At 31.9% G+C, this 14,283-nt stretch overlaps 2 protein-coding genes across 26 annotated transcripts in view; both read right to left on the bottom strand.

Annotated features, from left to right (window-relative positions):
• The window catches only part of LOC147846700 (uncharacterized), a 37,727-nt gene that overhangs the window by 10,080 nt on the left and 13,364 nt on the right, over nucleotides 1-14,283 (bottom strand). The window lies entirely within an intron of this gene.
• tmod1 (tropomodulin 1) overlaps nucleotides 983-14,283 on the bottom strand; it is a 32,246-nt gene continuing 18,945 nt past the window's right edge. For 2 of the 25 annotated variants that reach the window (XR_015476306.1, XR_015476316.1), the window contains exons 6-11: nucleotides 14,010-14,140; nucleotides 13,784-13,891; nucleotides 10,015-10,158; nucleotides 9,674-9,818; nucleotides 1,558-3,682; nucleotides 983-1,421 (exon numbers count right to left, since the gene is read on the bottom strand). Coding sequence is in view for 6 of the 25 variants with exons in the window: in XM_087236773.1 (XP_087092899.1) it covers nucleotides 3,664-3,682; nucleotides 5,407-5,512; nucleotides 9,674-9,818; nucleotides 10,015-10,158; nucleotides 13,784-13,891; nucleotides 14,010-14,140 (653 nt within the window). In the remaining 19 variants the exon portion in view is untranslated. Of the gene's footprint in view, nucleotides 3,683-5,406; nucleotides 5,513-9,673; nucleotides 9,819-10,014; nucleotides 10,159-13,783; nucleotides 13,892-14,009; nucleotides 14,141-14,283 lie in introns of all 25 variants that reach the window. The other 23 variants (XR_015476314.1, XR_015476317.1, XM_087236773.1 and 20 more) reach the window with 19 other exon arrangements.

Genomic DNA, 14,283 nt, shown 5'->3' with positions numbered 1-14,283 from the left:
TATACATAATCATAAACATTTTTTGAGTGGAAGTCTATATTGAAATAGTAAAAAAAAAAAAAAAAAAAAAAAAAAAAATATATATATATATATATATATATATATATATATATATATATATATATATATATATATATATATACACACACACATACATACACCATATTATACCAATATATATATATATATATATATATATATATATATATATATATATATATATATATATATATATATATATATATATTGGTATAATATGGTGTATGTATGTGTGTGTGTATATATATATATATATATATATATATATATATATATATATATATATATATATATATACACACACATACATACACCATATTATACCAATATATATATATATATATATATATATATATATATATATATATATATATATATATATATATATATATATATATATATATATAAAACAATTACCAATATTACTATTTTACTATCAGGGGTGAAGCGGATATTTTAAAAGGGGTGGGGAAAGCTGCATAAGATCCAAACGTTTACGTTCATATAATTATTAATAACCTGTAGCTAAATGGTTTGTTTTTAAAAGTGAGGGGGACGTATCCTCCACCATCCACCCCTATCCCCCTCCCCAGTTGCTATGCCCCTGTTTACTGTATGTTTTAACCAATAGCTACATATAGACTTCTTACACAAAATTCTAAATTTCTGAAGTATATACTTGTAGGTTAAAAATACATTTGTCATACTGCAGGAAAGCAATCTACAGTAAATGAAAAGAATGCCACAAACTTCAATTTCACTGCCTATACAAATACACTTTAAATTAAACTTTTAAATGAATTTTTAACTTTTTTTAAAAGCATTTGTTAACATATAAATCCAATAATCATGTGTAAGCAGAAATTTGTAAGCTGCTCCAAGTATAAATATTAAAAAAATATTCCCGACACCCAGTAAACTGAGTTTCTGCTGAGAGCAACACTTCCACACAACATTTTCCGCCTTTATTAACTCAATAAACCACATACAGTAAGGTGCACTAATAAAAATGTACATACACGCACCAGCTCAGGCTCTCTCTATGGCAAAGATTACAGGCCTGCATATTTCCTCCCTCTGGTTTTGAACAAGACGATGGCCTATAAATGTTTAGTCTTTTAAACATCAGGGAAATGTTTACATCCATATAACATACTGACTTTAACTGTGCTGGGAAACTAAAGAAACAGCCACGGACAAAAAATATCTACAGTAAATCACTGCAATAACCCAGACTGAATATGATGGCTAGTCTTATGAAACCTGCCAAGACATGACCAGGTTTATTTCACCTCAAAATCAAGATGCATGAAAAAAAGAGAGGGTGCTCGCTGCAGAGCCATTTGAGCAGAGCTGAGCTCCAGAGAGGGGGAGCATGAGCTCTCACTCCTCCTCCTGTAAGCTGTTTTAATGCGTACACCAACCCCACCCCTAACCTTACCCCCAGTGACATCACTCGTAGAAGAAGTGCAAAAAAGGTGGAGCCCAAGCTCATGCTCCCCCTCGCTGGAGCTCAGCTCGCCCAAATGGCTCTGCAGCGAGCACCACTTGAAAAAAAAAACGATGTTTAATTTGTTTTATTAGTTCTTTGGAGTTTAACTATAGAGATTAATATATTTTACTGTAAAAAGTTTGCTAATGGTAGTGCACTATATATCGCTAATCATATCGATAGTATTAGAAATGCTTTTATTTTTATTAAATGGTTTACATTAGTGCTACACGATAGGCAGGTTAGGGTAATTAGGCAAGTTATTGTATAATGATGGTTTGTTCTGTAGATTATTGAGAACAAAAAAAAAACCTAAAGGGGCTAATAATTTTGTCTTTAAAATGGTGTTTAAAAATTTTAAATCTGCTTTTACTCTAGCCGAAATAAAATAAATAAGACTTTCTCCAGAAGAAAAAACATTATCAGACATACTGTGAAAATGTCCTTGCTCTGTTAAAGATCATTTAGAAAATACGAAAAAAAAGAAACTGACTTCAACTGTATATCTCAACCTAAGTTATTGTTGTCCCCTGTTCTCTGTCATCATAAGGCCACCGGGCAGCGGTGAGCCTGGATGCGAGGTCCCTTTCATCGTTGCTTGCAGCTTTAATTATTATTTAATCCATGAGTCAATTAACTGTAATTTTAGAAAAGGGCACAAGAAAAGCATGACTTCCCTAAACTTATCCGTTCTTAACAAAGAAAAGAGACAGAGAACAGTGTGTTTACCACTGTATTAATGATTCTGTCTGCGTTTTCCATATTTCAGAAATCATAGCAGCCTATGTTATTAATATTGATTTTGGGTGAAATATATCCTGGACATTACTTCATGAGAACATAATATATGTAGTTTTATGATTTTCTGTTCTGTGCTATGATCCTCAGTAGAAATGCAAGACTATAGAGAACACACATCAACCACATTCATTTGATAAATGGCAATAATAAAAGAAAGACTGTCAGTACAATAACTGGCATACGTTTTTGCTAACTGCGAAAATGAAATGCAGCTTATCCCAAACATGACAAAATATAAAAAAAAAAATGGAGCTTATTTAGTTGACTTAACTTAAAAAAAAAATGAGTAAACCCATTGTTTTCAGACCGACTAGTTGACTTAACTTAAAAAAACAGTAAACCCATTGATTTTAGAGCGATTAGTTGACTTAACTTAAAAATTGAGTAAACCCATTAATTTTAGAGCGATTAGTTGACTTAACTTAAAAAATTAGTGAACACATTGTTTTTAGAGTGATTAGTTGACTTAACTTAAAAAATGAGTTAACCCATTGATTTTAGAGCGATTAGTTGACTTAACTTAAACTATGAGTAAACCCATTGATTTGAGAGCAATTAGTTGACCTAACTTAAAAAAACAGTAAACCCATTGATTTTAGGGTGATTAGTTGACTTAAAAGTGAGTAAATCTATTCATTTTAAAGCGAAGAGAGAATGAGGATTCAAAAATAAGCACCAGTTTTGGTGTACAAAACATAGCAGAGTTCACCTGAAATGTGCATACTAAAAACCATCATATTACCAGTTGTTAAACATTTAAAAAGGTCAAAATTACAGCATACCAAAGAGTAAAACATATAGTAACAGCATGCTTCTATGCAATGTGTGTGAGTACTAAACCTATAGTGAGAAACTGGCCCAGAGAAGGCAAAACCACAGCTACAATAAATCAAGTTTGAAGTCTGACGCTTTTGGTGAGCATCCAAACAGCGAAACGCCCCGCTGTAAGGTCAGAATGTTTACAGCTAGAAGATTAGGTCATCTGAGAACATTGTGATAAACCGAGTGTCATTTTCATCTTTGCTGCTTCCATCAGCACAAGTAGGTGATTTTTCCCTGCTAATGTTATGGCAGGTAGTTTACACTTCTGTAAAACACTCTGCCATGAGTAACTATGTGTCTGGTAAACAGAGGGTGGTACCTTCAGCTCTTCAGATCAGGGGCTTTGGACAATAATGGCTTTCTGTATTCAATATGTTTTTTTAGATGACTTGCTGGTGAAATACTGGGAGGATTTGGGATGGGATGGGGTGTGATGCAGGTCCCAGGCCATAGAGGAGTCCTGATGCTGCTACACGTTTGTCCGACATTTAGGAAAGATGGGTCCTCCTTCAAGCCTTCTCTTTCTTACTGCATACACAAACAAAAAGGGTACATCACTTTCCAAGAAATAAAACATTTGCATTTTTGTTTTATTTTATTCTATTTTTTTGGTAAAGCTTTATTTTAAGGTGATCTTGTTACAACATCCATGTAATTAATATAGTAATTACAATTAATAATGCATTATTGCATGATTCTACCCTAAACCTAACCGGCATTCTAACCCTAAATATATATTAAGAATATGTAATTATTATTACCAAGCAGATAAATGATTATTGCCTCATGCAATATTTTATACGTTTTAATTTTTTTTTTAATTAATGTAAATATTAAATATTAACAATAATAATTTTTCTTAAATAAAATAAACAAAACTAAATAAAATAAAGCAAAATGAAACAAAAAAAGCTAAACTAAACTAAACCGAACTAAACTATAATTTACAAAAGAAAAATAAATCAAAACAAAAATAACAAAGCAAAAAATAAACATTAAATTAAATAAACAAAACAAAAACATAAACATAAAAAACTAAAACAAACAAAACATAAAACAAACAAAAATAAGTCAAAGCAAAAATAAAACAAAACAAAAATGTAAAATATAAAATAAACTAATAAATTTATATATATATATATATATATATATATATATATATATATATATATATATATATATATATATATAATTGAACAACAAATGTTTTTCTTAAATAAAATAAACAAAACTAAATAAAATAAATCTAAATGAAACAAAACAAAACTAAAATAAATAAAACATTTTTTACACTTAATTAAATAAAAAAACAATAAAAACTAAACTAATCTAAAATAAACAAAACAAAAATAAACAAAAAATGTAAAATCTAATTAAAATAAATAAATTATCAATTTTAATTAAACAATGAATGTTTTTTCTTTAATAGAATAAATAAAACAAAACAAAAGTTGGAAAGCGTACAACCATTATGTAACTGCATGAAAGCTATGAATTATTTCATGCACTTTATAGAAAATTATACATTATTGATTTATTTTTTAAGCTTCCAAAACTATTAAAATGCATACTTTAAATCTTTGTAATCTTTATTGCATTTATACATTTCAAAAGAAAGAAAGTGAATAACTGCACTTAAAGGAACAGTTCACTTAAATAAAGAGGACTTTGAATGCTTTCAAAAGATTTTAAATAAAACATAGAAGATGAATGGGCTACTTTTATTATGCCTTTATCCTTTTAGAACCTCGTATTCCCAATTACCTTTAATGAGACCTTCTATCAATTCTCCGTTTGCACACAAATCAGTCAGTCGTTCATTTTTTAGTAAAATACTGGACTTTTCAAATTTGAGTGAACTATTCCCCGCAGAAAGAGCTTTGCATGCACAGCAAGCCAGAGGGCATTTTGAATAATATTTCCCACTGCAATACTTTCTCAAAGAAAGTAGAGACTAAACCTGAAAACAACCCACTGGACAGACAAGCAAAGACCACAACAGACTGACAGAAAAACAAAATGATGAAGAAAGAACCAGATAATGGAGAGAGACAGGTTCTGAATTTGCTTTGATGGAGGGAAATGCAGCAGAGGAGACGCTGAAGGGAGCTGGAGGGAAAAGTACAAAAGCTCAAAACGATCCGTAGGCATGAAGTACTGCGAGGAGGCAAAAATACAAGAGTCAAAAAACAGCAGGTAGAGCCCAGAGCGAGAGAGGGAGGAGGAGGAGGAGGGCAAGACTCTGTGTTTACTTGGGTTTTGACGTGAACTTGAACTTTTTACAGAAGGCTCTTTCCAGCTCAGGGACTGACAAAGTGAATGTGATCGCACCGTCTGAGTCCGACCGAACAACACGTGCTGGAAATACATACATGCATCAACAACACAGCAATACAAACACACATACCATCAGTTTAAAAGCTTGGAGTCGGATTTGTTCTTGAGAAATTACAGCGTGCACTCAAAAATGAAACTTCTGTCATCATTTACTCACCCTCCACTTTTTCAAAACCTGTTTAACTATCTTTTTTCTACTGATCACAAAGGAAGATGTTAGAAAAAATCTTGGAAACTAGTAGCCATTGACTTCCATCGCATTTCCCCCTTACTACCAATGTCAATGGCTAACGGTTTCCAGCATTCATCAAAATATCCTGGTCTGGAACTAATTGAGGGTGAGTAAATTTTCATTTTTGAGTGAACTTTTAGTTTAAAAATGTTTAATTAACAAAGCTACAGTATATTAACCCTTGTGTATTGCTAAAATGTCCTACCCTTTTGTTATGTTCATGGCTGTTTTTGCCCCATTGACTTCCATTATGCAACATTTTTTTGATTGCAACACCTTGACACCATATAATCATGTATTCTGGATTGTCGGTGGTTTTTCCTTTAGATAAATGGGGCTAAAGATAATTTTACTGTTGCTCATCAGTTGGCACAAATAACTCTTTAGATAGGGTGTGCAAAAAGGTTTCTGGCTTCTATAACAACAATATAATAGTGTGCGTGCATTAATACACTAACTATGTTTACTATGTTTTGAGAGGAGCTTAATTTGATTTTCTCAAACCCACGTAAGTGTGCTAAGGTCTCACACTTTCACAAACTATATTATAACTCTATATAGAAATATATAGAAAATATGATCATATCATGCCAAGTTTATCCTCCTTAAACTGGCTGCCTGTTGCTATAACCTTGCTTCTAATATTAATATTAATATTGCTTCTAACCTATAAAAGTCCAATATTGTTTATAATTTAGATTAATGATATGTATAAGATATCAGAGTTGTTTAAGTTTATTTTATTTGCATATGATACAAGCATTTTTTTTGTTCTGGGCATAATTTACCAAAACTTATGGAGTTGATTAAAACAGAAATTAAAAACATTTAATTATGGTTTGACGTAAACAAATTGTCATTAAATATAAGTAAAACAAAGGTTATGGTATTTGGGAAATTACAAAGTAGTTATAATATAGATTTACAAATTGATAATGAAGTTATAGAAAGAGTGTGTGCAATTAAGTTTCTTGGTGTTGTATTGGATCATAAAATTAGTTGGAAACCGAAAGTAATAATGTGATATCAAAATTAGTAAAAACTGTACCAATATTGTATAAAGCAAGATTTATCCTGGACAATAAATCAATTTATATATTATATAACACACTTATGTTGCCATACATGAGTTATTGTGTTGAAATTTGGGGGAATACATATAAATCTAATTTACGCTCCATATGTACAATGCAGAAAAAAGTAATTCGACTAATAGAACATGTGGGGTATTTAGAGCATACAAATCCTTTATTTTTTAAATTAAAGGTACTCAAGTTCAATGATTTGGTTAAGTTTAAAACAGCACAATTTATGTTTAAAGCTAGGAATAAACTACTTCCGAAATGTATACAAAAGTTTTTTGGGTCCCACTTTATATTAAGTGTCCTTAACTACTATGTACTTGCATCAAAAAAATAAATATAATGTACTTACTGTGTTCCTAATGTTTTTGAGAACCCTTATGGTGCTCTTGAGTTGGGTACTAGGGATAGGGGTTGGGTTATGGACAGGTTTGGGTAGGTCTAAGGGTGGGTTAAGGTGTAAGGGATGGTCAACAGTGTATTTACTAATGTAATTACAGAAGTTAATTACAGATGTAATTACAGTACATACGGGTATTTAATCAAGCATAAGTACACAATAAATACATGTATTTACACAATAAGTACATTGTAACAAACTATTAATTCTTGTTTAAGTACATATTAGTTAAGGCCACAATATAAAGTGGGACCGTTTTTTGAAGAACGACCAGGGGGGTATAATCTGAGAGAAGAACTAAATTTTAGGAGGTTGAAAACAAGAACAACTTTTAAAAGTTTGTGTATGTCCGAACGTGGTGTAAAACTATGGAACAGTCTAGATCGGACTCTAAAACAACGTCAGGATATAAATAAAAAAAAAACTGTAAAAATATATATTAATAAAGGAATATGATGATGAAGGTGATTGAAAAAGGATAAAAAGAGAAAGGTATGATGAAATTTTAATGGCTATTTGCAGTATACTATGTTGTTGTTGTTGTTTCTTTTTCTATTTGCAGTACTATGTATTTTTTTCTTTGGGTCTATGTTTCAAAATGAAAAGGTACAATGCCAAAAGGATCACATATGTTTCATGTAAAAAGAAGAGATAAGTAAAAGAATAAATAAGTTTAAGTAATAAACGAATGATGTATGTGGTAATGGGGTGGAAGAATAATAAGCTTGTGCTTCATCCCACTCCATTTTCGAAAACGTTGAAATGAATTTCTTTTTGTTAATGATATTTTACGTATGATATTTTGTTTGAAAATAAATAAATCAAATCAAAAATCAAAAGCTTTAAATAATCTAGCTCCTGTTTATCTAACCAACCTTCTGTCTCGCTACAATCCAACCTGCTCTTTAAGATCTCAAAACTCAGGGCTTCTGTTAGTACCCAAAATAGCAAAGTTGAGTAAAGGAGGTCGAGCCTTCTCATTTATGGCTACAAAACTCTGGAATAGCCTTCCTGATAATGTTTAAGGCTCAGACACACTCCCACAGTTCAAAACTAGATTAAAGACTTATCTTTTTAGTAAAGCTTAAACTCAATGCATCGCATAATGGTATGATGCATGAATGGGCTCCACGCAGGTGAGCTGGCTTGACAACCACCTGCAGGACACCCTCCTCCTTAATACACCAGACATTATGTTGGAAACTCTCATTTGCTTTACATGTTTGTTTATGTAACTGCTATTTTCCTTTACAACACTCCATTTTTGCATCTCGTTTAAATACACTTTGAACAGCAGCTGCGCTAGTTATTTTCTTCATTCTTTATTTCCACCTGGGAATACTCATCCCGAGGTCCCTAGAGACTATGCAGTGCCATTGATGCGATCCAAGACCTATGAAGAGATGATCCCAAGATATCCATAATCCTGGAGCAGGCAGTATCCCGAGCTATTGCTGTGGTCGTCATGGAGGAATGGAGTGCATGAGACATGATTCCTGAAAGACCAACGTGACAGTCCCCGCATTGATCCTGTGGGCCAGCCTGACCCCCCGCCGGTGAGCTACTCACACCTGCACCTTCTTCACGATGGACGTCCAGATTCTCCAGCCTCCAGCGCCTAGACTGCAGCTCCATACAGGAAGTTTGGCCAGAAAAATAATGGTCGTGCCCAACAGAGCCTAGTTCCTCTTGAGGTTTTTCCCCCTTCACTTTTGCCAATTGGTGAAGTTTTTTTTTCCTTGTCACTGTCACCACTGGCTTGCTTGGAACGGGACTTGTGGAGCTATGCATCGGTGGATTTGCTCTTCAGTGTTTGAACTTTCAGCAGTAAAATTTAAACCACGCTGAACTAAACTAAACTGAACTTTAACTCTGATTTTACTAGAACTATGTTAAACTGCTTTGACACAATCTACATTGTGAAAATAGAGAAAACCAACAACCGAGAATGCATAATTATATGATATCAAACAAAAAATGTTGCAAAAACAGCCCCGAATATAGCGAAAGGGTAGCAAACTTAAATGTTAAATTCAATATAATGGAAACATCTCCAAGAGCACACAAGGGTTACATTTTTATTTCAGAAAACACTTCTCTTAACTTCTTTGTAGATATATACATCCTAAAATAAAATAACCACTGTCTCTAAAATATTAAGCAACAGAATTGTTGAAATCAGCATTTCAAAACAATTTCTCCAGGATCATCTAACACTGAAGACTAGAGAAATGGTGCTGAAAATCCAGCTTTGGATCGCAGGAACAAAATAAAAGTTAGAATATATTAATATAAGAAACAGTTAAGTAAAAATGATGACTATATGTCACAATATTACTGTTTTAAGCCTCAATTTTTTCAGTAAAATATTTTCCAAATCTCAAACATGCATGTATTAACAGTTCATCACTCAATAATCTCCAAAATTAGCTCTAAAAATTATTTCTCAGTGTGAGTGTACTTCTTACCCATGTCGTTGTTGTTCATCATAGCATTGGATCCACGCAAGCGTGGGCCCTGCTGGGTGAAGTGGTACCCGAACTTCAGCAAAGTAGTGTTCTTCTCTAAAATATTAGCTATCTCCATCTCAACCTTGTTACCCAATGGCTGGCTCTGCATGACAAACACACAAGCACACATAGGAAATACAAACAAAACTTATTTAATTCCTTCAATCACCTATTCATCATCAGTATATTTTGGCTGAAGCCCTGACCTAATGGACAACGGCTAAAATTGCACTATTATTGTGTGTGTGTGTGTGTGTGTGTTTGTGTGTGTGTGTGTGTGTGTGTGTGTGTGTGTGTACCTGGTTGTCGATCTTTAGCTCCTGCAGTGTAGTGTTGCTCTTTAAGGCTTCCACAAGAGCCAGAACTCCAGCTCCAGTAATGAAGTTTGACTCCACGTTTAGACTCTTCAGAGTGGTGTTCACTTTTAGCATCTCTGCCAGTGCCTGTAAACCATTACGCAATATTTTAACACATGCACTAGCACTCATATTCTGTGGTCAGAAAGATTTTGTATTTGTGGTTACAATGTAGCTTAAGTACCAACTCTCACTATTAACCAGTGGCTTATTACCTGCCTATTATTAACATATTGGCTGTTTATTTGTAATAATTCTAAATCCCTTATCCTACCCAATACCTAAACCTGACTACTACCATAAAAACTATAAAATAAGCAGAAAATTAGGAGTTTATTACGGCAAAATTCATTAAAATATAACAGTATGACAGTATTCGAATCCATTTAAATTATTTTGAAATAGAGTTTATTGTTGCTTTAAGCATCATAATACTACTGATAGCTTATGATCAAATAAATGCAGCCTAAATATTTTTTTCGGTCTAATATTTATCAGATTCCAAACATACATCTACAGTACATCACACAACTAATTTATTCATTTTTCCTCGACTTAGTACCTTTATTCATCAGGGGTAACCACAGTGAATGAACCGCCAACTTATTTAGGATGTCTTACACAGCATATGCCCTTTCAGCTGCAACCCAGTACTGGGAAACACCTATACACACTCATTTACACACATACACTACGACCATTTTAGTTTATCCAATTCACCTATAGCGCATGTCTTTGGACTGTGGGGGAAACTGGAGCACCCCGCAGGAAGCCCATGCCAACACAGGGAGAACATGCAAACTCCACACAGAAATGCCAACTGGAGCCCTTGAACAGACCCACAGGTCATCTGTATGTGCATGGCATGGCCTCATACAATCTAAAGTAATACATCGTTTACATTGGTCCAAACAAAAACTACTCAAAATGATCATCTTTTTGGGAAAATATTTTTCTAACATTCTTAAAAATAGGCCAAAAGCCAATAGATCCAGATCCCTGTATCGCAGCTTCTGGCATTACTGATTTCGAGCTAGCTAAAAACAGTATATGGGAGGAAACCCACGCAAACACGGAGAATTCTAAAATGCTTCAACATCAGTGTAACTGCCCATTATTATGTATATTTATTTATTTATTCATTACACTGTAAAACTAAACGTTATATTACAGGTAATTGTCTGTATTTTTTTAAAAGAATTTTCCATTTTTTTCATTATAAAGTGAAATACCTGTTGTTTTACAGATATTTTCTGTAATAAAAAATTCTAACATTAAATTTACAGTTATTGCTTGTATTTTGGTGTTACGTTATTTCTTTTTTATTTTCTATTTATTTTTTAAAGGAAATGTTCTGTATTTTCAGAGTAACACGTAATTTTACGTTAATATTTACAGATTATTTCTGTATAAAAAGGGAAACAATAATAGTTTTTAGTGAAGATGGTAATCTCATGAGGATTAACTTTAGGTTAATAATGCCAAATATTAGCCTGTTGTTTGCAGGCTGCATATAATGCATGCACTGTTAATTATAAATTGTTTATTCTACTACTTTAACAATGTTGCTATGCTAATTGTTATGATCAGCAGTGATCAAGGGGCTACCGAACGCTGGAAAACTATACGCTATACTTTAACGAACTACAACTCCCAGCATGCACCTTGCACACCCAGGTTCCTAATTCTGACTGATTACACACACAATCAGAAGATCGTCATGGACTTATTTCAAGGACTATAAACTCAGCACACACAGACAAATCCTTGCTAAGCCTTAAATTGTTTAGTGAGCATTGCGACGCATTTCCCCTTGCTTTGCCGCGCTTGACCCCTTTGGATTGTTTTTTTTTTGATTGCCGACTTTACCATTGAGATTCTCTGTATGCACCTGTTTGTTCCTGTTTCAACTTTTAATTGCAAGACAATTCTCTTAGTAAACTGCTATTTGATCCTCAACTTTGTTGTGCAGGCATCCTCACATGACACTAACCTTGTTTTTGTTGTTAAATGATGAGTAAATGTGTTATTTGTAAAAAAAAATTTAAATGAGATATATAACAGTTTTGTACTTTGTCAAGCAAACTGTTTTTGAGTTTAAACTGCATATCCTAAAAATATCTGTTAAACTATATTATAGTTTATAGTTATATTTACATCATTTTATGACAACAGCAATTATTTGAATCCAAGCACTTTGAAATCATTCTTTAAAATATTTATTTTCTAATTTAAATATGGAAAAATGAATAGAATATTTAGAGATTTCATGCATAATTACATGAATTTATCTTTAGAATTACATTAATTGATGTGTATAATTATAGTAATAACCATTATAATCATATTAATTATTTTGTATTAGTGCATTAAAAACCTGTATAATTACAGAAATAATCTTTAAAATCACATTAATTAATCTGTATAATTATAATAATAATATATATATATATATATATATATATATATATATATATATATATATATATATATATATATATATATATATATATATATATATATATATATATATATATATATATATTTACAGTTATAATTTATGAAATAACAGTAATAACCTTCATAATTGTAGTAATAATTAGTAAAATGGCAGTAACTACCAGTTTTTTCTTTCTTTCATTTTTTCTGTTTAAATGCAAATTATCAACAGTAAGAAACTGTAATTTAATGAATTTTGACCAAAAAGTCTGTTCTGTATTTTTAGTGTTTGCTTGTAATTTTGTTATATGGTTATTTTCTGAAATTTAACAGAATATCTGTGGAAGCCCTGCTGCCAGTCTCTTGACTGTTTTTAACAGATTTTTTTTACAGTGTAGGAGTTTATTGGGGCAAAAGTCATAGAATAGTAAAAAATAAAATGTCCTTAAAACAAAGTTCATAGTTTAACATGATTCTTTATAAATCATTGTGAAATACTGATTTGTGAAAAACTCAATTTTGTTTGATTTTGTTTGTAAAATCTAATTTAAAAACAGTTGCTCTTTCTAATTGGTCAATATTTAGTGGTAAATACTACTTCTACAGCAGGTTGTTTAAAAGCAGTATTTATGCAAAAACTTTTTTAAATGATAAATCTATTTACAGTCACTTTAATTTCAATTAAATGCATTCCAGTTGAATAAATTTTAGCTTTTTTGTATTTACATTGAACTTACATAAATTGAAATCTAATTATTAGCTCCCCTCTAAAATTTAAATTCCTTTATAAATATTTCCAGAGTGCTAATTGACAACATTTTTAAACACATTTTAAACATAACAATTTTAATAACTCATTTAAAATAACTACATTCTTCAGTCTTTGCCATGATGACAGTACATTATAGTTATTTTGAAAGATACTAGTATTAAGCTTAAAGTGCAATTTAATAGCTTAAATAGGTTGATTAGGACAACAGTTGTTTTAAAAAAAATCTTAAGGAGACTAATAATATTAACCTTATAAATATTTTGAAAAATATTTTAATGGTTTTATTGCAGGCAAACAGAAACAAATAGGACATTCTCCAGAAGAAAAAATGTGTGAAAATGCATCGTTAAAAAGTGCTCTGTTAAACATCACTTGGGAAATATTTAACTGTATTTTCACAAATAATATAATATTTTAGTTTTATTAAATATCATATACCACTACTGATCTATTTATTGATTATATATTCATAATTTTACTGTATGAAAACTCTGAACTCACAAAGGCTACAGGATCATTACTTCTGGTGCCAACGATGCTGAGACGTTCCACAACACTGTTCCCTTTAAGAGCTTCAGCATATGCTTTCAAAGTTGGCACTGGAATATTCTAAGGAACACCAGAACAAAGAAAAAACCAACATGCATGTAGGAGAAAACCATCAAAACTACATATCGAAATACAGAACATCCCAGAGAAAGTGTAAATAAATGAGAGCGACTGGCACCTTGATGTTGTTTAGGTTCACCTCTGTGAGGTCTGGATCGTTGCTCTTGACTCTCTGTAGTGTTTCCTCTACATCTGTGTCATTGGGCTCTTCATCTGGCACTGGCTTATATTGAGTACACTGGATTACACCTGTGTGTATATATAATACGTCTTTGAATTACAACAAAGCATGCAGTTCTGTGCCAGACATTATAATACAATACTACATCCCATTAATAGAATAACACACAGTATACAATTACTCACATTAATCACAAGCCACACTTACACGT

This window comes from Danio rerio, chromosome 1 (assembly GCF_052040795.2).
Source record: "Danio rerio strain M-AB ecotype USA chromosome 1, GRCz13ab, whole genome shotgun sequence".
In the NCBI taxonomy this organism is placed as follows: Eukaryota; Metazoa; Chordata; class Actinopteri; order Cypriniformes; family Danionidae; genus Danio; species Danio rerio.
The sequence above is the reverse complement of the archived record's forward strand: the minus strand, read 5'-3'. Positions and strand labels throughout refer to the sequence as shown.